Source organism: Salvelinus fontinalis, chromosome 38 (genome assembly GCF_029448725.1).
Source record: "Salvelinus fontinalis isolate EN_2023a chromosome 38, ASM2944872v1, whole genome shotgun sequence".
Lineage (NCBI taxonomy): Eukaryota > Metazoa > Chordata > Actinopteri > Salmoniformes > Salmonidae > Salvelinus > Salvelinus fontinalis.
In genome coordinates, this window is record NC_074702.1 from 13,819,374 (window position 1) to 13,842,652 (window position 23,279).

The 23,279-nt window shown below is 44.1% G+C and overlaps 3 protein-coding genes across 4 annotated transcripts; 2 read left to right on the plus strand and 1 right to left on the minus strand.

Moving 5' to 3' along the window:
• Window positions 1-2,036: 2,036 nt before the first annotated feature.
• Window positions 2,037-8,409, minus strand: LOC129837377 (uroplakin-1a-like). Its single transcript, XM_055903501.1, has 7 exons — window positions 8,289-8,409; window positions 7,812-8,012; window positions 7,562-7,636; window positions 7,321-7,428; window positions 3,134-3,310; window positions 2,751-2,834; window positions 2,037-2,499 (listed from the first exon to the last, which is right to left on the minus strand). Exons 1-7 carry the CDS (start codon window positions 8,352-8,354, stop codon window positions 2,455-2,457), a joined length of 756 nt encoding a protein of 251 aa, XP_055759476.1. The 5' UTR covers window positions 8,355-8,409; the 3' UTR covers window positions 2,037-2,454.
• A 2,854-nt stretch (window positions 8,410-11,263) lies between these two features.
• zmp:0000000951 (interferon-inducible GTPase 5) lies at window positions 11,264-13,357 on the plus strand. Its single transcript, XM_055903783.1, has 2 exons — window positions 11,264-11,905; window positions 12,144-13,357. The coding sequence occupies exons 1-2, from the start codon at window positions 11,433-11,435 to the stop codon at window positions 12,952-12,954; spliced, it is 1,284 nt and encodes a 427-aa protein (XP_055759758.1). The 5' UTR covers window positions 11,264-11,432; the 3' UTR covers window positions 12,955-13,357.
• A 204-nt stretch (window positions 13,358-13,561) lies between these two features.
• Window positions 13,562-20,153, plus strand: LOC129837533 (protoporphyrinogen oxidase-like). Of its 2 annotated transcripts, none has more exons than XR_008756725.1 (13): window positions 13,562-13,675; window positions 15,247-15,354; window positions 15,506-15,640; window positions 15,727-15,842; window positions 15,986-16,118; window positions 16,209-16,353; window positions 16,480-16,673; window positions 16,821-16,881; window positions 17,026-17,144; window positions 17,268-17,381; window positions 18,191-18,340; window positions 19,058-19,167; window positions 19,295-19,337. XR_008756725.1 is itself a non-coding variant. In XM_055903781.1 (13 exons), the coding sequence occupies exons 2-13, from the start codon at window positions 15,268-15,270 to the stop codon at window positions 19,624-19,626; spliced, it is 1,431 nt and encodes a 476-aa protein (XP_055759756.1). In that variant the 5' UTR covers window positions 13,562-13,675; window positions 15,247-15,267; the 3' UTR covers window positions 19,627-20,153. The 2 variants fall into 2 exon arrangements, 1 of the variants encoding a protein (XP_055759756.1); XM_055903781.1 differs by lacking the exon at window positions 19,058-19,167 and adding an exon at window positions 19,493-20,153.
• Window positions 20,154-23,279: the final 3,126 nt, after the last annotated feature.

The window sequence follows — 23,279 nt, forward strand, 5'->3', positions numbered from 1 at the left end:
TACTAATCTAAATTAAAGAGTAAAAAGAAGGAAGCCTATACAGAATAAAAATATTCCAAAACATGCATCCTGTTTGCGATAAGGATCTCCTGAATACAAAGAGTTATGTTTTGGGAAAATCGTAAATACCACTCTTCATATGTTCAAGTGTGGTGGTGGGTTCATCATGTTATGGGTATGCTTGTCATTGGCAAGGGATTATTTATTTTTTTTAGAAACAAAATATAGCTAAGCACAGGCAAAATCATAGAGGAAAACCTGATTCGGTCTGCTTTCCAACAGACACTGGGAGACAAATTCATCTTTCAGCAGGACAATAACCTAAAACACAAAGCCATATATACACTGGAGTTGCTTACCAAGACAACATTGAATGTTCCTGAGTGGCCTAGTTACAGTTTTGACTTAAATCAGCTTGAAAGTCTAGGGCAAGACTTGAAAGGGGCTGTTTAGCAATGATAAACAACCACCTTGACAGAGCTAGAATAATTTTTAAAAGAATAATGTGTAAGTATTGTGCAATCAAGGTTTGTACAAAGCTCTTAGAGACTTACCCAATAAGACTTACAGCTGTAATTGATGCCAAAGGTGTTTCTAACATGTATTTAATCAGGGAGCTGTTATTTACATTTTGTTAATCTTAAAAAATATGTCTACTTTTTCTTCCACTTTGACATTACAGAATATGTTGTGTAGATTGTTGACAAAAAATGACAAATACATTTGAATCCCATTTTATAGCACAATGAAAAAGTGAAGAAATCCAAGGGGTCTGAATACTTCTGCAAGGCACTGTAGCTCAGAGATTCTTGAAAGACGGAACAATCTCAACTTCTTTTTCACAAATAATATATTTTTGAAATACTTTAGAGGATCATCCATTTTTGTTAATTTATTTGAAAATACAATAAACTGGATTCATGTCAACTCAGTCATACACCATAAAAGGCATGTTATTTTTTACATGTATTGTCCAACAACTGTTTAAAGGCCTTGCTTGTTTCATTCTAACATGAGATTATTCAAATATGTAATACAAATCTCCTAACTTTTTTCTATTTATTGCACTATATAGATTCACAACATAAAAAAGTTATTAAAATGATCACTTAGGTTTATACAAATACTTCAACAGTTTAAGCATATTAATACTTATTCCCGAATATTGACAAAAACATCGATTTTTAAGGGGGTTACCCATCAGTGACAGAGTTGAAATGCCTCTAATGGAGGACAGATACTTAAAACAGACATATTTTTAAGTTCAATACAAACATTCTCTAAATAATGGAAAATAATTCATTAGAAATTCCCCAATAAAAACATAACTGTTCTAACAGATCTTTCAGCACTCTGGCATAGTTGACATTAGACAAAAAATCTGATGGAGTTGATGTTTTACGGAGTTGACAATTTGCACATTCTTCTTCGACCTTCAAGTGGTATACTTAACAGCAATTTAGTTTTTCCTCAGTTGTTTTATGGCTCTAAAACTGAATTAAAATGAACATATTTTAACCATAACAAAAGTACAGGACCTTTAGGACCATACAATAAAGAAGGGGTTGTCAAGATATAGCTGAGCCTGCTCATTCATTTCTGATTCATTTAATAAAGATAGACAAATCTGATAGAGTTTAACAAAACTTCTGACACATTTTTTTTAGGAATCACAGTTTTCAGATACTGTAAATCAGGAAACTACATGAGATCCTTTCTAAGTTATTTAATTTTTGCCTGTTTTTTTTTTCTTTTACACTTTTTCGGGGAGTTTGCTCTGGACAGGGGCATTTCCTGGCACACAGTCAACATGGAAATGAATAATATTGAAAATATTTAGAAAATTACAAAAAACAAATATTTTACAGTACCAGTCAAAAGTTTGGACACACCTACTCATTCAAGGGTTTTTCTTTATTTTTTTTTACTATTTTCTACATTGTAGAATAACAGTGAAGACGTCAAAACTATGAAATAACACATATGGAATCATGTAGTAACCAAAAAAGTGTTGTTTTTTTTATACATGATTCCATATGTGTTATTTCATAGTTTTGAAGTCTTCACTATTATTCTACAATGTAGAAAATAGTAAAAACAAAGAAACACCCTGGAATGAGTAGGTGTGTCAAAACATTTGACTGGACTGTACAATTAATAAGAAGAACTATATATATATCCCATTACCAAAGCAGTTAGGACATTGAAATTCTCAGGCCAATCACCATTTGTTCATCTAGCATTTACAGTGCAATAAACCATAAAAAATATATACATAAATAAAATATACAAATTTGAGACCTAAAAAGATGGAACATCCCTACACAGTGTTCATTCTCTATATATCAGAAAACTTTTCTGTCATCATTCCCACAGTCATTTGTTATTTAAGAAATTAGGTAGTTCCTGAAGTGAGGGTTGGTGTGGCTTCAGCAGACATCACCTCCAGACTTCTCATAGCATCAGGTAGTACACCATGGCCAGGATCAACAGCCAGAACTGAATCAAATAAAGACAAGGGAACGTTAGACTTACAGTCTAAAGACAAGGGAACGTTAGACTTAAGTGTTGTTAGACTTTATCTTATGATAATGTCTCTACTGTATGTTGTGTAGTATACAAAAGTGTCCGATAAATCGTTTTCGGGTAATGAAACTGTTGCAACTGAATACTTCACTATTTACCAACCTAAGTAGACCAACTGAATACTTAACTATTTACCAACCTAAGTAGACCAACTGAATACTCACCATAAACATTAGCACAGCGAAACCATACCAGCTGATAGCCCATGTATATCGACTGAACACAGACTCAATGTGGTTGAAGCAGCCCTGGGTAGAAAGATAGAGGGTATAAACAGGATAGCCTGTGCCAAGGTGGTTCAAGGACAAGCAACAATGTGCTTACTTCAAGTGGGAGGTATAAATGACCCCTAACCACTGATACAGTAAAGGGTCAGATGTTTTCCATACTGTTATTAGTTACAGTACAGTTATAATTAATGGCAGGTACTGTATAATCAGATCCTAGATCTGTGGTTATGAGCTACTTAAATCTTGAGCCTTCAAGTGAGAATCAGAGAACCAGAGGAATCTCTTTGGGGTTAGGCAATGGGAATGTGTTTTCTCACCTTAGTGAACATGGTGGTGTTCTGGCCGTTCTTGCAGGCCTCTATATTCACCACCTCGTAGTTGTTCTTCCTCTTGCAGCAGTGGGTGGGCCAGGGGTAGTCTGTACCAAACTTCTCCCTGAAGGTGGAGTTGTACTCTATCCAGTCCACTGGGCCATCTGTTCCACAACACTCCACCTGAAATAGGAGAGGAGAGGATGTTGTAGAAACAATAGATGGGTGAGGAATATTCTTCAATCAAACAGGAATAGTTCAGTTAGTCAGTGGACAAACTGATGTTGTGACAGACTGAACTCACTTCACTCAAACTGAGCGAGCTACTGTATACTGTAAGTATTTGTAGAAAGTGCAGCTCTACATTCTTTATCCTAGCTACATCAACATAGCCTGCAGAGGTTGTTTGTGTCCCTGTGCAGCAAACTGATCCCATCCCTTTGTCAACGTATGCGCTACTGGTGTTTGAAGTCAGGAGAGTGCAGGAGAGCAGAGAGTTGTGAGCAGACGCACTCTTTATTGGGCAGAAGCACAACGAACGGACGCAACATCGTCAAACCTCCAGCCAATATGCTAAAGAGAACTGCGCAAAATACAGTCACAAAAAACAAACGTAATAATCCAACCTCCTATGGGTTACACAAGAATACCCAGGGGGGGGGGAATAACCAGCCTGGCGCAACACACTGAACATGTAACAAAACAAACAATTCCACACAAGGACATGGGGGAACAGAGGAATATATATACACAATGTAATTAGGGAATGATAACCAGGTGTGCGGGGAACAAGACAAAACAAATGGAACAATGAAAAATGGAGCGGCGATGGCTAGAAGGCCGGTGACGTCGACCGCCGAACGCCGCCCGAACAAGGAGAGGAGCCGACCTCAGTGGAATTTGTGACAGTACCCCCCCCCCCCCCCCCCCCCCCCCCTTTGACGCGGGGCTCCAGCAGCGCGCTGACAACGGCCTAGGGGACGACCCGGAGGGCGAGGCGCAGGGCGATCCGGCCGGAGAAGGTGGAACTCCTGCAGCATTGCAGGGTCCAACACGTCCTCCACCGGAACCCAGCACCTCTCCTCCGGACCGTACCCCTCCCACTCCACGAGGTATTGAAGGCCCCTCGCCCGACGCCTCAAATCCAATATGGACCGAACGGAGTACGCCGGGGCCCCCTCGATGTCCAGAGGGGGCGGAGGAACCTCCCGTACGTCAGACTCCTGGAGCGGACCAACCACCACTGGCCTGAGGAGAGACACATGGAACGAAGGGTTAATTCGGTAATCGGGGGGAAGCTGTAACCTGTAACACACCTCATTCACTCTCCTCAGGACCTTAAATGGCCCCACAAACCGCAGACCCAGCTTCCGGCAGGGCAGGCGGAGGGGCAGGTTTCGGGTCGAGAGCCAGACCCGGTCTCACTGCGGTGACGGTCCACGCTGGTTTTGTGGCACAGCGCGGCCGGCTGGAGGTGAACATGGGCGGATTCCCATGTCTCCTCCGTGCGCCTGAACCAGCCGTCCACCGCAGGAGCCTCGGTCCGACCCTGATGCCACGGCGCCAGAACCGGCTGGTACCCCAATTCGCACTGAAAGGGGGAGAGGTTAGTGGAGGAGTGGCGGAGTGAGTTCTGCGCCATCTCTGCCCAGGGCACGAACGCCGCCCACTCCCTCGGCCGGTCCTGGCAATAAGACCGCAGAAACCTGCCCACATCCTGGTTCACTCTCTCCACCTGCCCATTACTCTCAGGGTGAAAACCTGAGGTAAAGCTGATCGAGACCCCCAGACGTTCCATGAACGCCTCCCAGACTCTCGAAGTGAACTGGGGACCTCGTTCAGACACTATATCCTCAAGCATCCCGTAGTGCCGGAAGACGTGTGTAAACAAGGCCTCTGCAGTCTGTAGGGCTGTAGGGAGACCGGGCAGAGGGAGGAGATGACAGGACTTAGAGAAACGATCCACAACGACCAGGATCGTGATTTTTCCCTGTGAGAGAGGAAGATCGGTTAGAAAATCCACCAACAGGTGTGACCAAGGCCATTGTGGAATGGGTAAGGGATGTAGCTTACCTCTGGGCAGGTGTCTCGGAGCCTTACTCTGGGCGCACACCGAGCAGGAGGAAACATAAACCCTCACGTCCTTTGCCAAGGTGGGCCACCAGTACTTCCCACTCAGACAGCGCACCGTCCGACCGATCCCCGGATGACCAGAGGAGGGTGACGTGTGGGCCCAATAGATCAACAGGTCACGGACAGTAGACGGAACATACAGATGCCCGACGGAACACTGGAGGGGAGCGGGCTCTGTACGTAACGCCTGCTCAATGTCCGCGTCCAGCTCCCATACGACCGGTGCTACCAGGCAGGAGGCCGGGAATATGGGAGTCTGATTCATGGACCGCTCCTCTGTGTCATACAGCCGGGACAGTGTGTCTGCCTTCACATTTTGGGAACCTGGTCTGTAGGACAGGGTGAACACAAAACGGGTAAAAAACATGGCCCACCTTGCCTGACGAGGATTCAGTCTCCTCGCTGCCCGGATGTACTCCAGGTTGCGGTGGTCAGTCCAGATGAGGAAAGGGTGTTTATCCCCCTCAAGCCAATGTCTCAATGCCTTCAACGCCTTCAAAGCCTTAACCACAGCCAACAACTCCCGGTACCTAACATCATAGTTCCGCTCCGCCGGGCTGAGCTTCTTCGAGAAGAAGCACAGGGGCGGAGCTTTGGGGGCATGCCCGATCGCTGAGAGAGCAAGGTTCCTATCCCAGCCTCGGACGCGTCCACCTCCACTATGAACGCCAAAGCGGGATCCGGATGGGCCAGCACGGGAGCCGAGGTAAACAGAGCCCGTAGGTGCCCAAAAGCCCTGTCCGCCTTAGCCGACCACTGCAAACGAACAGGGCCCCCCTTCAGCAGTGGGGTAATGGGAGCCGCCACCTGGCCAAAACCCCGGGTAAACCTCCGGTAGTAATTGGCAAACCCTAAAAACCGCTGCACCTCCTTTACCGTGGTGGGAGTCGGCCAATTGCGCACTGCAGAAATGCGGTCACTCTCCATCTCCACCCCTGAGGTGGAAATGCGATACCCTAGGAAGGAGACGGCCTACTGAAAGAACAAGCATTTCTCAGCCTTGATGTACAGGTCATGCTCCATCAGTCGTCCAAGCACCCTGCACACCAGGGACACATGCTCAGCGCGTGTAGTGGAGTATATCAGAATGTCATCGATATACACCACTACACCCTGCCAATGCAGGTCCCTGGGAATCTCATCTACAAAGGATTGGAAGACTGATGGAGCATTCATCAACCCCGATCCCGGATACGCACCAGGTTGTAAGCGCTCCTGAGATCTAATTTAGTGAAGAAGCGCACCCCGTGCATTGACTCAATCGCCGGGTAACTCTACCTCACCGTGATTTGATTTAGACCTCGATAGTCAATGCACGGGGGCAGACCTCCCTCCTTCTTCTTCACGAAAAAGAAACTCGAGGAGGCGGGTGAAGTGGAGGACCGAATGTACCCCTGACGCTGGGATTCAGAGACATATGTCTCCATAGCCTCCGTCTCCGCTTGCGACAGGGGATACACGTGACTCCTGGGAAGTGTAGCGTCTACCAGGAGATTTATCGCACAATACCCCCGTCGTTGTGATGGTAATTCAGTCGCCTTCTTGGAAAGTCCAAACCAGGTCTCCAGAACAGAGGAATATATATATACACAATGTAATTAGGGAATGATAACCAGGTGTGCGGGGAACAAGACAAAACAAATGGAACAATGAAAAATGGAGCGGCGATGGCTAAAAGGCCGGTGACGTCGACCGCCGCCCGAACAAGGAGAGGAGCCGACCTCGGTGGAAGTCGTGACACCCTTGTCTTTCCCACACTATGGGGCTGTCCAAACCGGTTCACCCAGCAGAGACACATCTGGACTCTGGCATTGATGATGGAGAGAGAGGGACATGCTATGTCATGTCAGAGCTGACAATTCATCTGCTACTCCCAAGGGTGTGTGCGTGTGAGTGTGTGTGTGTGTTACTGGAATGTGATACCTTTCCCTAACAGATACTCCACACAATAACCTAGGTTTAGTCGGTCTTTGTGCTAATCGTCTGTTTAGAATGTGTGGTGTGCCTCTGATTAGTCAGATTATCCTATGACAGATTCCTTTGATTTGGTGACCAGTCACCTCTTTCATCACTTTGTTCCATGTCAGTGTGATCCGACTGCCAGAGTCACCGTCGGCTGCATAGTACTTCAGCATCTGCTTCTTCACCAGATTACTGTTTCCAACCAGCTACAAACAGCACATAGGAGAGGATGAGACGAAACAGGAGAATACGTTTCAAAGTGGTGTTTCTAGAATTGTGCTGTTCAAACAATGTGAAGATCTGAAGGTATCCCAAGTTGCCCATTTCCCATGTACTCACATAGTCTCTGTGGGTGACTGCAGTGATACACGAGGCACACTCAAATATGTAGATGATCAACATCAGGATCAGATACTGTCAAGATCCCAAAATAAATATTTTCCTTTACTTGAAAAGAACAACAGGGAAAGAGATATAGACATACCATATATTCCACTTGAATTATATATTTTGAATCAGTGTTCAGATGAACAAATGAAGAACTTCGGTGACCAAATAGATTGTGATGAATTTAGTATCAAAGTCTTACTGTTAGCATTAAGGCACGGCTCTTCTTCGCAGCAGCCAAGATACCAAAGACACACATGCAGAAGAAGGCAAAGCCTGTGAAAATGGCAATCCAGGCCCCGGCAAAGATGTCATCTTTCCCCGACACACTAGATATAGGGTAGAGCTTGTATTCATCTACTGCAACCCAGATGGCCAGAGCACAAAGGGCAAGACCTGCTGCCTATAATAAGGTAATAACATATTAAAAGTTGTTATAACAAATTGTAAACATTATTATAACAGGATCCTACATTACAATTGAAAGTGGAAATAACCCGTACAGTATAGTGCTGAAAAGGACCAGAAATCTAATGTACTGTAGTAAACTTCTGGGTTTTAATGTTAAGGACAACACCATAGATCTACACACCATTTCTCTACCATATGTTTACATTTGATTAAACAAATACTTTCAAAATACAACTACTATAGGAATGAAATCAAGTGCAACTCTTACAGCTCCAAATATATTCCCCAGGATGAGAATGACCATAAGACAGGTGAATCCCTTTCCATCAGCCATGGTAACAGTCCTTCTGTCAGCTCCTTCTAAACCCACTAAGCAGCGAAAACCCACTTCTCCTAAGCAGAGAAGAAGAAGACAGTGAAGAAATAACAGACCCAAGTATAAGTGTTTCTAACAGATCCAAGAGAATGTATGTTCTGGCTGGATGTAATGTATTGTTGACATGGGAATATGTCCAGGGAGGGGTTTGATCTTATTCATACTAGCAGTAACAGAAGTGGTCCAACCAGTTTGGCTCAGCAAGAGATTGCATTGTGGTCCTTTTGAATGGAAACACTGAGATATTGACTACAAAATATGACAAAAGAAATGGATTCATGATAAACCTAGACTATATCTGGCCCAGACAGAAAGTGAGCAGTTCTGCCTGAAGCCATCAGTCCTCAGTCTACCCCGAGGCTGTATAATGTTACACCTATAGCAACTGGTATTTAACCATTCTTGACCTTTTTAGGTTACAGCAGTCTCTTAAATTAGCAGGTTTAAAGACTGTTAGAGTTAGAGCAATCATCACATCATCTATTTTTTCACACAACAAACATTACCTCCACTGCAGTGATGTCAGGCCCTGAGCATCTTCTTCTGTTGACCAAACAGCTGTCGTTCTGTTGCAACTGCTGTGCTCAGCACCTGTCTCAGCATACTGTTAAAGGTAGTCTACTTCCATGATGTCATGGGGCATGTCTGCACATGTCTTGATCCCAAGTTCCTAAAAAAAGAATTTAAAAAAAGAATTTGTACAGTATGTTTGTACATGCATCTTCATTGTTTTGTATGTGTGTACTGTACTGTATATTGACTAATTGGGGTGTTTCCAACATTGAATTTATTGTCAACAGGCCTATTTGACATAGCTGAATAATACACTATTCCAGTGGACTGAGTGGCGTTACTATTAGTAGGTTGAGATGAAAAGCAATGATGACATCTGCTGGGGAGAAGTGCCATTGATCTTCTTAACTGTTCACACTCAAACAGGATACAGGACAATTTCATTAGGTAGTAGGCTACATTCTTGTTGAGAATGGTGTTTCTCATGAATGGATGATTAAAAACCTCTACAAAGTAATTTCATTGCACACATGTCATAATAATGCTTTTGTTTGGCTCTACGTTACATTTGGCCTATGAAGAAACTCGTGGGTTATTGTCTTAAATGTACAGTAAAATAAGTGCCATTTGTAATTGTGTTGTAATAATTATGATCTGAATATCAAACAACAAATTTAATCTTGTTTCATACCAAGTAATATTCTTGTCATATTTTTTTTCATATTGTTTCATATCAAGTAATATTCATGTCATAAAAGCAGCCAGTTCTTGTGTTTTCCAATAAGTCAACAGTTTGTTGGTCTGTATTCACACACGGTAGTCTTGCTAACACCAGCCTCTCTAGCTCGCTGTGTTGTCCCGTGGGTCGTGGCCAGCCAGACTACACACACCTTGCTCCACCTGAAAAAAAATCTATATCCTGGAAGCAGGTTCTGTGGTTTATTTACAATGCAGCATGTGACTGACTTGGTCAACATTGAAGTGAATGGGGTTCAGATGTTATTCCTAAAGAACTTACCACCTCGGCAAACCTCCAGAAGAGAAGGATTACTCAATGAAAGAGAAAAAAACACTCTAGTGATATTAGCCTTAAAATCAAGTCTGCATATAATTTTTCTTTTATCTCTGCCAGGTAAGTAGTCTGTCATTATTTATTCTTAAGTATTCTCCATCCTCCGCCCAACTAAATCAGTATCTCTTTACATTACAGTAGATGGGATAAAGTGCTGTAATGTAAAGTGCTACCCTGATTATTTCTTACTCCATAGTGTTATGTAGTAGGTAGTGTAGTGTAAGCACACAGTTAGGCAACACATTGACAGGATACACTTCCAAACTCCATTCCCCCTGGAGGCAGCAGGTGCTGAGCCTGGATGATAAGCAGGTGCTGTCGATGAAGTTGATAGTCAGTTCAGTAGGTGTCAGGAATGGAACATAAAGTTGGATGCCAACCGACAAAAAAGTATTGTTGGTGGTGGTAATGCTAGAATAAAAAACATGAGCTGGCGCACCACCAGAAAAAAGGTTTGTGCTGGCTAATGGCGAATAAACTATAAACTATCAAAATAAAGAAAGTCGCACCCTCCATATATAAACTCCCAGCAATTTAATGGGTATTTACCAACGTTTCGGCATCACTGTGTAAATAATATGGATGCAAACCGCCGTTAAACCTCATTGAAGAAGAATAATATGAAGAAGGTGATCGTCGGTCAGTATCCCAGCTAGCAAGCCATAAAGGCTGCGGGTTTTGTTTGGTGGCCATGAGGCCTTTCGTTTATTTTTTAGCCTTTAGTTTGGGCATGCCTTTGGTATTTTTCCTTTTTGTACATATTTATGTTTATTCACCAACTGAAAAAATATATAATAAGCTTGGACTGGCCGACCAAGAGGTCAAGAACATAGAACCCCTAGACAAAGAGAGTGCAACAATATTCGTAGACTAGTTATTGATTTTGTAACAATAGCATCTTGTACAATATCAAGTCTTAGGAGAACATAATTGTGACAAATACCTTTATACTCATTTGTTTTTTCTCAGGGAGATGAACTGAGCTCATGATGACTGGGAAACTGAGTGAAGAAATGGTGGAGCTGCTGCTTGCACCATGGCGATCATCTCCACGGGCGACGGGACTGGAGTGCACGCTGGTGGCGGCGTTGGAACTGTATGACCACTTCCCTTTAGATGTGGCTGTTACTGGGGGAACCCAGGAGGCCAACACTCAGCTGGCCAGAGCACTGTGTGGGTTAGGAGATGAGGAGGAGGAGGAGGAGGAGGAGGAGGAGGAGGAGGAGGAGGAGGAGGAGGAGGAGGACGAGGATGAGGAGGAGGAGGAAGAGGAGGAGAAAAGTGAGGATGAGGGAGCTAGTGATGATGATGAAATTGAGATTTCGGGGACTCTGACTAAAGTGTTTGAGAGAGAAGAAAAAGGACAGGTTAAGGAAAGTAAGCAGGACGACAATAAGAGAGATGACCCTCCCACTGAGAATCAACCGATCGTCCTGCACCCCAAATCACCAATGGTCCTGCACCCTAAAATCCCCAACATTCGGATTTGGACAATTCCAAGCCTTGATGGCCAAAACCACCCTATTGAACACTTCGATGTGTTGGTGGTCCTCAACTCAGTGCAGCACCAGAACAACCTCCCAGGGCCTATCATGGAGCTCCGTGACAGGGACCAACCGCTGTTCTTAGTCAGAGCTGAACAGGAGTGGGACCTGATCCAGGAGAAGCTCACAGGACCCTGTAAGACCTGTGCCTGGGAGAGAATGAAAGCCCATCAGATGGAGATTGAGAGGAAGAGGCTGGCAGCCACAGCTGGAGAAGCTGAGGTCCCAGAGGATGTGAAGCAAACATTACTAGAGTTAAGGGAGATTGGAGCGACCATGACTACAACTCTGCCTGAGCTGAGAAAGAAAGCCTTTTGTCAGTTCATGGTGGATGTTTTCAGAGAAAACAGAGTTCAAAAACTGCTGAGGAATGACAAACAGTGAGTGTGTGTTTAGTCTCATGTTATGGTTAATTGTGCAAACAGTGTGTACAGATAATTCATATTAATGAAACTACATGGAAATTTTCCAGATTCAGAGTAAATAATCAAGTGTGTCCCTTGAGGAGATACTGTAAAACAAACCATTAATTTGTAATATCATGTGATATGGACTTAAAAAAAAAAAATCACACTTCTTTGTTTCATTGCATCCTTTTGCCCGTATCCTTCCCTGCAGGTCTCTGCTGTCAGCTGGTCTGAGAATGGATAAGGTGCGTCCGGGGGACATTGATCGGAATGGACACCTGTTCCAGTCCAGAGATCTGACCAACCCCCCATCCAGACTTCTCTCCGCCCTCACGGCCTTGGAGCACCTCCGACTGGACCTGGGGGTTCTGGGGCAGACGGGTTGTGGCAGCTCCAGCCTAGTCAACTCCCTCCTGGGCTTGAAGAACCAGGACGAGAGGGCGTCTCCCACTGGAGTCACTGAAACCACCATGGAGGCTCTGGGGTTCCCACACCCTGAGCTGCCTAATGTCTGGCTGTGGGATCTACCAGGCATGGGCAGGGTGGGGGATCTGGCTCCCTCGTCGACCAAGACAGATCAGAAGGCTCTTTCATCTTCTCAGCAACCTCCATCTCCATTCCCTCCGATGTCGCTGACTCTTCTGCACCCACTATGTGATGTCTACATCCTGGTCTCGCCTCTCAGGCTTAGCCAGGTCTGTGTCCAGCTGCTGCAGAGTCTGTCAGCTCAGGGGAGGATGTGCTACCTGGTCCTCTCCAAGGCTGACCTAATGGGTGAAGGGGCTGTTGAAGAGGTTAGAAGGTGGAGTGAGGAGGCCCTAGGTCGACTAGGCCTCAAACATACCACTTTCCTGGTGTCAGCTCTCCACCCAGAGGAGCTGGACTTCCCCAGGCTGCAGGAGCTGTTGTGTAGTGCACTGGCTTCCCACAGAAAGGCTGCCCTTGTTCATTATGTTGTAGAACTTTTGGAATCAGAGGTGTGGGGGGGAAAGGACCAGGCAGACCCTTGCAAGCTTCAGTGACATGTCATTTCAACAAACTGTATTTGTTTTGTTTTATTTAACCTTTAATTAACTAGCTAGATAGCTTGGTACATTATTTTTGGCTGTCTCCTGTTGTATTAAAGCCATGATGTGAGACGTCAGAGGCTCTGGATAATCTGAATGACTGGGTCCATGTTCTATATTAAAATCGAAATAAAATCTAAGTTTATTGGTAGCGTACACAGATTTAAAATCGAATCAAATTGTATTTATCACATGCGCCAAATACAACACAACAGTGAAATGCTTACTTGCAGGTGTTATGGCAGGTGCAGCGAAACACTTATGTTACTATCTCCAACAGTGCAGTAGAATGTCTCACAAATACAATACAAATGTACAAATAATCATTGTATGGTAAAGTTGTATCCAGTTTATGAAGTTATGGGTCATTGTGGTTTTAAGCAAATAAAAATAAATACATTAAATGCAATTACCGGTATGCAAATGAGTCATTGTATTTTTGAATGGTTATGAACTCCACAAAGCAATAAAAGAAAGCAGCCATGTTGTAAATGCTTTCCCATACACTAGATGGCAACCATGCAGAAAACAGAAAGAACAAGCAAAGGATTTCCAGCAAAAAAGGCGAAATCGGTGATCGTAATTGGTTATTCAAAGCAGCGACGAAGTCCTCTGTCATCAACGTTATGTCACGGAGGTTCATATGAGTAGTGACTCCAACTTTAGACCGCAAAAGGTAAATTCTAGACATTTCTACATTTATTCCAATAAGCACATCGACATGTCAGTTTACCTCTCGTGAAGTTGTGCCTTCCTTTGCAACGTGTGCTACACTTTTTCCCAGTTGTGTTGCTTGCTAACCGGCTAACAACGTTTGGGGTTCTTTCGAATGCATTGGATAACACCTGACAACAGGTGTTGTGAGCGAAGACTCCTTCAAAACAACTAGCGTTACTTTGTTCAATTAGATATGTTGCCGGTGTATTGTCATTTACTGTAAAACTGCACACAACCGAATGACTGCCTTTGGCCCCTAGTGTAATTTGGCATCATGCCTTTGCACGTTCACTGGCCTTACTTATCAAACTAGATAGATAGCTAGCAAATCAAATCAAACTTTGTCACATACGCCGAATACAAGTGTAGACCTTACCGTGAAATGCTTACTACAAGCCCTTAACCAACAGTGCAGTTCAAGAAGAGTTCAAAAAAATATTTACCAAATAAACTAAAGTAAAAAATTATAAAAAGTGTTCACAATAAAAAGATAATCTTCAAGCTAGCTGTATTTAGGCTATTGCTGTATCCAGATACTGCTAATGTTTCTGAGTGAAAACTGTCACTGACTGTACAAGAAAGTATTTATTTCAATAGTACATTTCTCTTGGCTCTCTGAGTCTCCAGACAGCAGATTAAAAGAGACTGTCATTATGTCATCATCTTATCAGGGGCCACCACCCAGACCCAACCCTCCTTCTCCACTCAAGATTAGTGGGAGACATAGGCTACAACTCCCTGTCAGTCATCTGTTTGATGAGTGAGAGACACCATCATATTGTTTTAGTAACGGCCCCTAACTAAACTCAACTCCGTGGTGAAGGAAGTTTCTGAATATCTCCGCCAACGGAGTTGAGCAGGGACCAGGCTTTGTGGAAGTCAGTCTGACTACATCGATTCGCCCAATTTTTTTTTATTATGAAACACTTACCCTGTACCTATGTTTGTCCTCTGTAGTTGCGTGCCTTTGTCCATACTTTTTAACAAAACGTTTGTCAAATACAACCACTGACCATTTCCACATTTTCTATTGTTCAAAGATTGCTCTAAAACGTACATTACCCTGCCTAATCTGAGATTCAATTGGCACATGACATACCATTTTAGAGCAACAGAAAATAGGAAACGGTTGGTGGTTGTATTTAATGAACGTTTTATTAAAAAGTATGGATTTCAGCAAACAGGCACAGAACTACAGAGGACAAACTTAGGTGCAAGGTAAGTGTTTAACAATTACACTTTTTAGAAGTATTGACCTTGAGCGAATCGATGTAGTCATAGCTGAATTCCACAAACCCTTGTAACTGCATCACCCTGTGGGAAAGCTCATCTTCAAAAACACTTCCTCATGGGGTCAAGTAGGCTTGGCCAGGCCACTTGACAGTTACCGGTCTGACAGTGTGCAGCTGTCCTTGTTTCCCCCCACTTTAACCAAAGCCAAGCTTGGTTACTTGGCTTGCTCAGTTGCTCTTCATGCCATTTGTGTGGTACAGAATAGACACTACAGCCCTGTTCTGTCCCATTGCACAGAGCTGGGAATCCTAGGGCTGAATGCAGAAGACAGTGGCTGTCCTGGGAGGGGGGATCGGGGGCCTGTCAGCCTGCTTCCACCTCAGCAAGAGCCCCCAGGTCTCCAAGGTAAATATCATTACCACCACTATCTCCACATATTCTGCAGGTAGACTACATCTCTACTGTAAGGCCAAACATACTGTAATTAAGCTGTTATTACACTATTATGAGATGCCCACTAGGCCCTGCACAGGTACAACTTTGTCTGTCTGTGTAGATAGTGCTGCTGGAGAGGGCTGGACGGTTCGGAGGCTGGCTAAGCTCAACTCGTAGGGAGGATGGAGCTGTGTTTGAACATGGACCCAGAGGGATTCGACCTGCAGGAGCCGTGGGACGAAACACACTCAACATGGTAGGCACTGTGAAGTGTATGTGTGTGTGTGAAGTGTGTGTGTATGTGTGTGTGAGGAGGTAAAAATCGAAGTCTGTTTTCTACAGGTGGAAGAGTTGGGGCTGGAGAGCGAGGTCCTCCCAGTCACCTATGATCACGTGGCCTCTAAGAACCGTTACCTCTACGTGGGAGGCCAGCTACACAAGATGCCTTCTGGCTTAGGGTAAGGGGGTTAAGGATGAGTGATAAAATAGTACCACGTTAGACACAAACAGCTATGTTCATGCATTCACAACATGGTGAAATGAATCAACTGTAGGTAGTCTGTCTATCCAAGTCACCCTCTGTCTCTCTCCCTCCATCCAGTGGAGTAGTGCGTACAGTCCCTCCGTTCTCTCGTCCTCTGGTCCAGAGCGTACTGAAGGAGATACTGATCAGCAGAGGAAAGGAGGAGGATGAGTCTGTTCATTCCTTCGTGTCGAGAAGGCTGGGTACTGAGGTGAGATGGCGTTAAAAAAAGACCCGAAATGATGTCCGCACAACTTCCACATCAGTTCAGAGTGACAGTATGCTCCTCTTCTCTCTGCAGCTTGCAGACATTGCCATCGACAGCCTGTGCAGGGGAGTGTTTGCAGGGGACTGCAGGAAGCTGAGTGTGCGCTCTTGTCTCCCGCCACTCTACAACGCAGAGAAGGCCAGAGGTTCCATCGTCCTGGGGATGTTGCTGGGCTCAGGTGAGAGAGAGTCCGCCACCACACCGAAGCTACATAGGAATTCTGAGTCTTAAAGGGCCCCATAACAGTCATATTGCTGACCTGTCTAAATGAGTAGATGAATAACAAGTGTGACTGTCCCCCCAGGCCCTGGACCAGACGTACCCCCCTCTACCCTGGCCAAGAGGGCCGCTCAGGAGAACTGGGCCCAGTGGTCACTGAAGAGGGGCTTACAGAACCTTCCAGAAGCCCTGGAGGAGAGGATGAGGAATGGGGGACGTGTAGAGGTGCACAGAGACACCCCTGTGATGGGGCTAAGTACTAATGGCACCGGCTGGGAGGTGAGACTGATGGAGACCTGGGGGTTGAGACACATGTATGTGTACTGCCATTGCACTGGAGTTGTGGTGGTATATGTATTTTTAAGTTGTTTATTAAATTGAGTAAATTTATCAACTGATGTCTGTGGAATTGATTTTTTAACATAGATTCAACTGGAGGACGGCACCATCAAAGCTGATCATATCATTTCTGCTCTACCCGCAAAAGGTAAATTCACTTTTACTAAACTTGACCTCTGAACCTACATCTTTTAACTTCAAACAGTGATTCTAAATTCAGTCCCTGTCGTTCTGCCTGTGGACCTGGAAGCCTGTGTGGTGTTGGTCTTCAGTTGTGCGTGTGTTGTTTTAGCTCTGGCCTCAGCACTGCCCTCTGCTGCACAACCCCTGTCACAGCAGCTACTGGAGATCGCCACAGTGACTGTTGCCGTGGTAAACCTGGAATACGAGGGTTCCGTCCTGCCTGTCACGGTGAGAACACTCAATGAGAATGAAGCAATTTGTTTTGGAAGATTCTCTGTTATTTTGTATGGGTATGCGTGTGTTTCAGAATGTGTGTGTATCTAATGTGAGTGTTGTCTTGTGTGGCCTCAGGGCTTTGGCCACCTGGTGCCATCCTCAGAAGACAGAGGTCTCCTAGGGGTGGTCTATGACTCTGTGCCCTTCCCTCAGCACAACCGCACTGGAGGACCCACCACCAGACTAACAGTAAGAGACACACAATATATATGTACTATATTCTCTCTCTCATACACAAACAATTACAATGTGTGTGTTATAGGCCGTGCAAGAATGCTTTCCTATGTTAATAATGCACAGCATGGCAGGGACCAACCTTCCATGTATAAACCACAGTGGAACCCATCAAGATATACAGGATTACGCCCAGCGTAAATGATTCATGCTTTAGAAGTGAGGATGACAGATCCCCATGTCCCTTACACAGTCCAGCCCCAGCCTCAGTCAGGCTTATGGGGTCATGTCACAGGGAGGTTGTGGAGGGAGTTTCTGTTTGGAATACCCTGGTGTGGAAGACATACTGTATAACTAACTGCAAATAGCCTCTGGTGCCATGTGACTTGACTTCTACAACAAATGTCACTCCATTATTGATGTTCCTCCTTCTCCTCGCATTATTTGTTTACTGGGCAGATGCCTGTTTCTCTAGACACGTTAGTTTATGCAAACAGACAAGCTGCTGGCCAAGGCAAATATGGTGCAGCCATCCGTGGGACTATAACTCAGTAGCCCTGAACAAGGCTGTTGTTGGAATGTAGTTCCATTTCTTCAGTGATGGTCCTTTAGGACAAAGGATGATGATTAATTTATTAATAAGTTGGCTGGCAGGCAGACAGACAGTTCTCTAAATCAGGGTTTCCCAAACCCAGTCCCGGGGCCTCCCCTGGGTGTACGCTTTGGTTTTTGCCCTAGCAGTACACAGCTGATTAAAATAACCAACTCATCATCAAGCTTTGATGATTTGAATCCGCTGTGTGTGTAATGTCTGTGTTCCCTAGGTGATGATGGGCGGGGCCTGGTTCCAGGAAGTGTTTGGGAATCCAGAGGAAGTGACTGAGCAGCTCCTCCTGGATAGGGCCACCCAGGCCGTGACATCACACCTAGGTGTTACCACACCACCTATCTGGAGCATCGTTGCATTACTCAAGGTAAGGTGTGTGTGTGTTTTCATGAGACTTGAATCAAAAGACTCTTCTTGTTCAATTTCATTCATTAACCACTATGTGTCACCAGAGGTCCTCATTGGGCCCTGTATTCAGTTAGTATTCGAACCAACCAACGATGTATTCAGTTGAGCTCCACTATGTCATAACTTAGCCCTGTGCCAGGGGAGCGAGACTGGAGCAAACAGATCAACAAGCCTGTTGATGATCACTATCTCACCAGATAGATGGCTCCTCTCTGTTTCTGTATTGGTCTTTCTCCCTCTTTCCCTCTATGGAACTGGATAGGGAGGATGGAGAGGGGCACTGGGATGTTAGATCCTCTTCCCCTACTCCTACACACACATCTTCACAGACACACACTACCCCAAGTCAGCGACATCAGTATTCATAATGCTGCATCTCCCTGATGCTAGCTCAAATCCTGATGTTTCCCTTGCACCAAGTCATTCCCTCTGTTGTATGCTCAGATGTTCTTGTCATTTATTTCATCAGCACCAACAAATCCTTTTCCATTTGTGTTATCTCTCTGTGCTCTCATGTCAACCAACAACCAAGCAGCAGAGATAGCAGGAAGTTTTGAGCAAGACAAAGAGTTAAATTTGAATGGTAGGGTCTGTATAGATAGATAGACGACGTGATAATCACTTCAGAACTGACACTGTAGGGGAACAAATGTCCTATTTTTTAATCTGTTGACAGGATGGATTCATCTTTCACTGCTATCTTCCATAAATGTGATCTGAGTGCCTGCTTTCCTGTCCAGTCACTCTTAGTTTTAACGTCCTCCACCATTTGTCGGCTGGTTCCAGGTCTGTATGTGCTTAGCCAATTCCTTGGCATTACGATGATAGTTAAGAGACGGCTTTAGCTCATACAGGTCTGGGATCAGGACAGCTAATTTAATTGTTGTCTTAATATGTAATTTATCTCCTCTAGGACTGCATTCCTCAATATTACCTTGGACACTGGAAACGACTTGGTAAGATGAGGACAGTCTTCATTTAATAGATTTTACTTGCTTTTGTGCTGGGTATCTCTGATCTCTGTGCCCTGTATCGAAAAAGAGGTTTTGTTTTTTAAATATACCTATTTACTGTATATCTGTTGATTTGGGCTTCGTTTTTCTTCCAACAGAAAAAATGAGACAGTACATCAGAGACCACAATCTACCCCTTAGTCTGGCTGGGTCCTCTTATGATGGCGTCTCGGTCAATGATGTCATCTTCAGTGGACGGACGGCAGCAGAGGGCCTTGTGGGAAAAGTCTAACCAGACGTTCAGGTTCCAACCATGGATATAAGCTTATATTGTTAAGAGATCTTGTTTTTTTCCCCAATCACATTGCGTTCTACATTTAGTTTTGCTTTTACACAACTGTATCACAACCGGCCATGATTGGAAGTCCCATAGGGCGGCGCACAATTGGCCCAGCGTCGTCCGGGTTTGGCCGTCATTGTAAATAAGAATTTGTTCTTAACTGACTTGCCTAGTTAAATAAAGGTTAAATAAAAATACGAATAAAATGTACATACAACTTACTAGTCACCCTCTTCATTTAATCCCTCTGCAAAGGGATGTCATTCTCACGCAATATCCTTGATTTAAAAGCAGCATATTTATGAAGTTTTCCATTTCTATCTCATTTGGACAAAGTACAGCTTGAACCTCTAGAGATGATTCTATCAGAAACAAAACTCTGTCTGAGACATCACCACTAGCCTGGAAATAACAGGTAACCCACAGAACAGTTCTCGTTCTAATAAAATATTGTTTTTTGAAATAAAGGGTTGGATGAAGTCAAATGTAGTCACTATGTAAATGTGGAACCACAATCTGAACTGTTTTAGGGTGATCTGTCCCCGTAAGCTTACTTCAAGGATTTAATTTTCAGAATGTAGAGGTAACATTTTAAATTCAGGATGAGATTTCATCTTTTAGTTATGGTGCCTTTTTGCTAACAGAAATCACCACCCCTTCATGAGTGTACAAGCATATTTGATGTGGGAGACATATTAAAGATGTGGTAATCAGTGGTGTAACAGAACCGCACAGACTGATGTGATGAGCTCGATATGGTGATCTATCATGTATTTGGAATCTAATTAGGATAATGGAAACTTGAATTTAAATCGGGTACGTACAGTGGCAAGTGGATGGCTTGATAATGTATTTTTATACACATTTATTAAATTAAACTTTATTATTTGGAGAATGTTGCAGAGCAATAAATATGATGCTTTATCATCTTGTTGTCTATGTCATGGACTGTCTAAGTGAAGGACAAAGTGTCTGTTAGAAAAAAATAAGACATTTTTTTACTTGCTTCAGGTCCTTTTCAACTGACAGTGAATACCAATATATTTTACTGCCCATAGCCAGGGTCAGAGGAAAGATCCTGCAGAGAAACAGCTTTACAACAGTGAGCTGATGACAGATTTAGGCCACAAGTCACTTCCCTCTGTGATCTACTTCACAGAATGAAATAAGAAAGCAACTTGAGGCCTTGAAAGTCAGTCGCATAAACGAGAGAGCATGCAGGAGAGAGAGAGCTTTTCTCTCTGCTGCCTCTTCTTAAAGCTCTCTTACGGACAGTTTAGACGCCAAACTTGTGGCGGGTCGAACTGAATAGAAATTAAGAGCAGCCTGGCACGGTTAAGAGCATTGCTTGACATACCAATTGGTTTTATACAACCGCTCTCAACACTGGAGCAGACTTCCTCGTTGGTTTTGGGTCGAATTCAGGCATAACAGCGGCCTCTCACAGAAGTCCTCCACCTGCGAATCCAATACCATTATTTTTTCCCGTTGTGGGTGTGATAGCGAAGCAACGTTTATTTGTATGAAATGAACATATATTAATATGCAATACCATTTCTCCCTACAGTGGAAGAACTGCTCTGGCGCACTGCATGAAAAAGAGGCATGCTTCACCAGCACCCCGCCAAAAGAGCGGCAGAGGCTGACGAACTATTGTCAAAAGTCAGACGAGGCGCACTTAATGGTTTCAGACGGCACGCATGCCGTATTATAAACAATTGGGAAGTCGGAAATCTCTGACTTCCAACTTCAGTGCGTTCAAGACAATTGTTGTGAACCCCCCCCCCCCAAAAAAACGGGCTCCGACTTGGAAAATCATTTCGGAAACACTGGCATCTTTCTAGAATTCCGACCTGAAGATCACTGACGTCATGATTTGACCTCGTTTTTTATAGGAGTTCTCACCTTTCGATCCTTCTCACCAAGGCCAATCACATCGCTCCGAATGTGGATCTAGCGTTCGTCTGCCGATTTGTTCAGCGCGCTGTAGACGTATGAATGCTGACATTTTTCACCCTACTCTATGTATAAAAATCGGTGCTCAAATTACATTCTGAGGTGCTAAATACTCTCGGCCAGCGAACGCTATTGGTGTGTCTAGGCTGGTGCCCCAATGAATCAGTATTTATTGTACTCAAGTCATTATTCTTCCAATTCTTCTTTGTTGAACAACAATGGTATGAGTGTTCTTCCTGTAGCAGTAATAATGCATTTTAATAATGCCATTTGAATTATTGTATTTGATGATTATTGATAATTGGGTGTTGGAAGGCCTTTGCTGCTATAACAGCCTCAACTCTTCTGGGAAGGCTTTCCACTAGATGTTGAAACATTGCTGCGGGGACTTGATTCCATTCATCCACAAGAGCATTAGTAAGGTCGGGTACTGCTGTTGGGCGATTAGGCTTGGCTCGCAGTTGGTGTTCCAATTCATCCCAAGGGTGTTCGATGGGGTTGAGGTCAGGGCTCTGTGCAGGCCAGTCAAGTTCTTCCTCACCGATCACGACAAACCATTTCCATTTGGACTTCGCTCTGGGCATGAGGCCATTGTTATGCCACAATATTGGAACAACAGAATCGTCTAGAATGGCATTGTATGCTGTAGCGTTAAGATTTCTCTTCACTGGAACTAAGGGGCCTAGTCCGAACCATGAAAAACAGCCCTAGACCATTATTCCTCCTCCACCAAACTTTACAGTTGGCACTGCATTGGGGCAGGTAGCTTCCAGAGGCAGTTTGAAACTCGATAGTGAGTGTTGCAACCAAGGACAGACAATTTTTACGAGCTTCAGCACTCGGTGGTCCCGTTCTGTGAGCTTGTGTGGCCTACCACTTTGCAGCTGAGACAATGTTGCACCTAGACGTTTCAACTTCACAAGAGCAGCATTTACAGTTGACCGGGGCAGCTCTAGTAGGGAAGAAATTTGATGAACTGACTTGTTGGAAGGTGGCATCCTGTTGTATGACGGTGCCACATTAAAAGTCACTGAGCTCTTCAGTAAGGTCATTCTTCTGCCAGTGTTTGTCTATGGAGATTGCATGGCTGTGTGCTCAATTTTATACACCTGTCATACCTGAATTTACTAATTTGAAGGGGTGTCCACATACTTGTGTGTACAGTGGGGCAAAAAAGTATTTAGTCAGCCACCAATTGTGCAAGTTCTCCCACTTAAAAAGATGAGAGAGGCCTGTAATTTTCATCATAGGTACACTTCAACTATGACAGACAAAATGAGAAAAGAAATTCCAGAAAATCACATTGTAGGATTTTTTATGAATTTATTTGCAAATTATGGTGGAAAAATAAGTATTTGGTCAATAACAAAAGTTATCTCAATACTTTGTTATATACCCTTTGTTGGCAATGACAGAGGTCAAACGTTTTCTGTAAGTCTTCACAAGGTTTTCACACACTGTTGCTGGTATTTTGGCCCATTCCTCCATGCAAATCTCCTCTAGAGCAGTGATGTTTTGGGGCTGTTGCTCGGCAACACGGACTTTCAACTCCCTCCAAAGATTTTCTATGGGTTTGAGATCTTGAGACTGGCTAGGCCACTCCAGGACCTTGAAATGCTTCTTAGGAAGCCACTCCTTCGTTGCCCGGG

Excerpts from the sequence above, each read along its gene's own strand:
- LOC129837533 (XM_055903781.1), top strand. The coding sequence starts at position 15,268 with ATGCAGAAGACAGTGGCTGTCCTGGGAGGGGGGATCGGGGGCCTGTCA. Across the intron at positions 15,843-15,985 it reads AAGATGCCTTCTGGCTTAGG|TGGAGTAGTGCGTACAGTCC; the intron begins GTAAGGGGGTTA and ends CCCTCCATCCAG. Across the intron at positions 16,674-16,820 it reads CTAATGGCACCGGCTGGGAG|ATTCAACTGGAGGACGGCAC; the intron begins GTGAGACTGATG and ends TTTTTAACATAG.
- zmp:0000000951 (XM_055903783.1), top strand. The coding sequence starts at position 11,433 with ATGGTCCTGCACCCTAAAATCCCCAACATTCGGATTTGGACAATTCCA. Across the intron at positions 11,906-12,143 it reads CTGCTGAGGAATGACAAACA|GTCTCTGCTGTCAGCTGGTC; the intron begins GTGAGTGTGTGT and ends CCTTCCCTGCAG.
- LOC129837377 (XM_055903501.1), bottom strand. The coding sequence starts at position 8,354 with ATGGCTGATGGAAAGGGATTCACCTGTCTTATGGTCATTCTCATCCTG. Across the intron at positions 7,637-7,811 it reads GCCGTGCCTTAATGCTAACA|TATCTGATCCTGATGTTGAT; the intron begins GTAAGACTTTGA and ends GGATCTTGACAG. Across the intron at positions 2,500-2,750 it reads TCGCTGTGCTAATGTTTATG|TTCTGGCTGTTGATCCTGGC; the intron begins GTGAGTATTCAG and ends TATTTGATTCAG.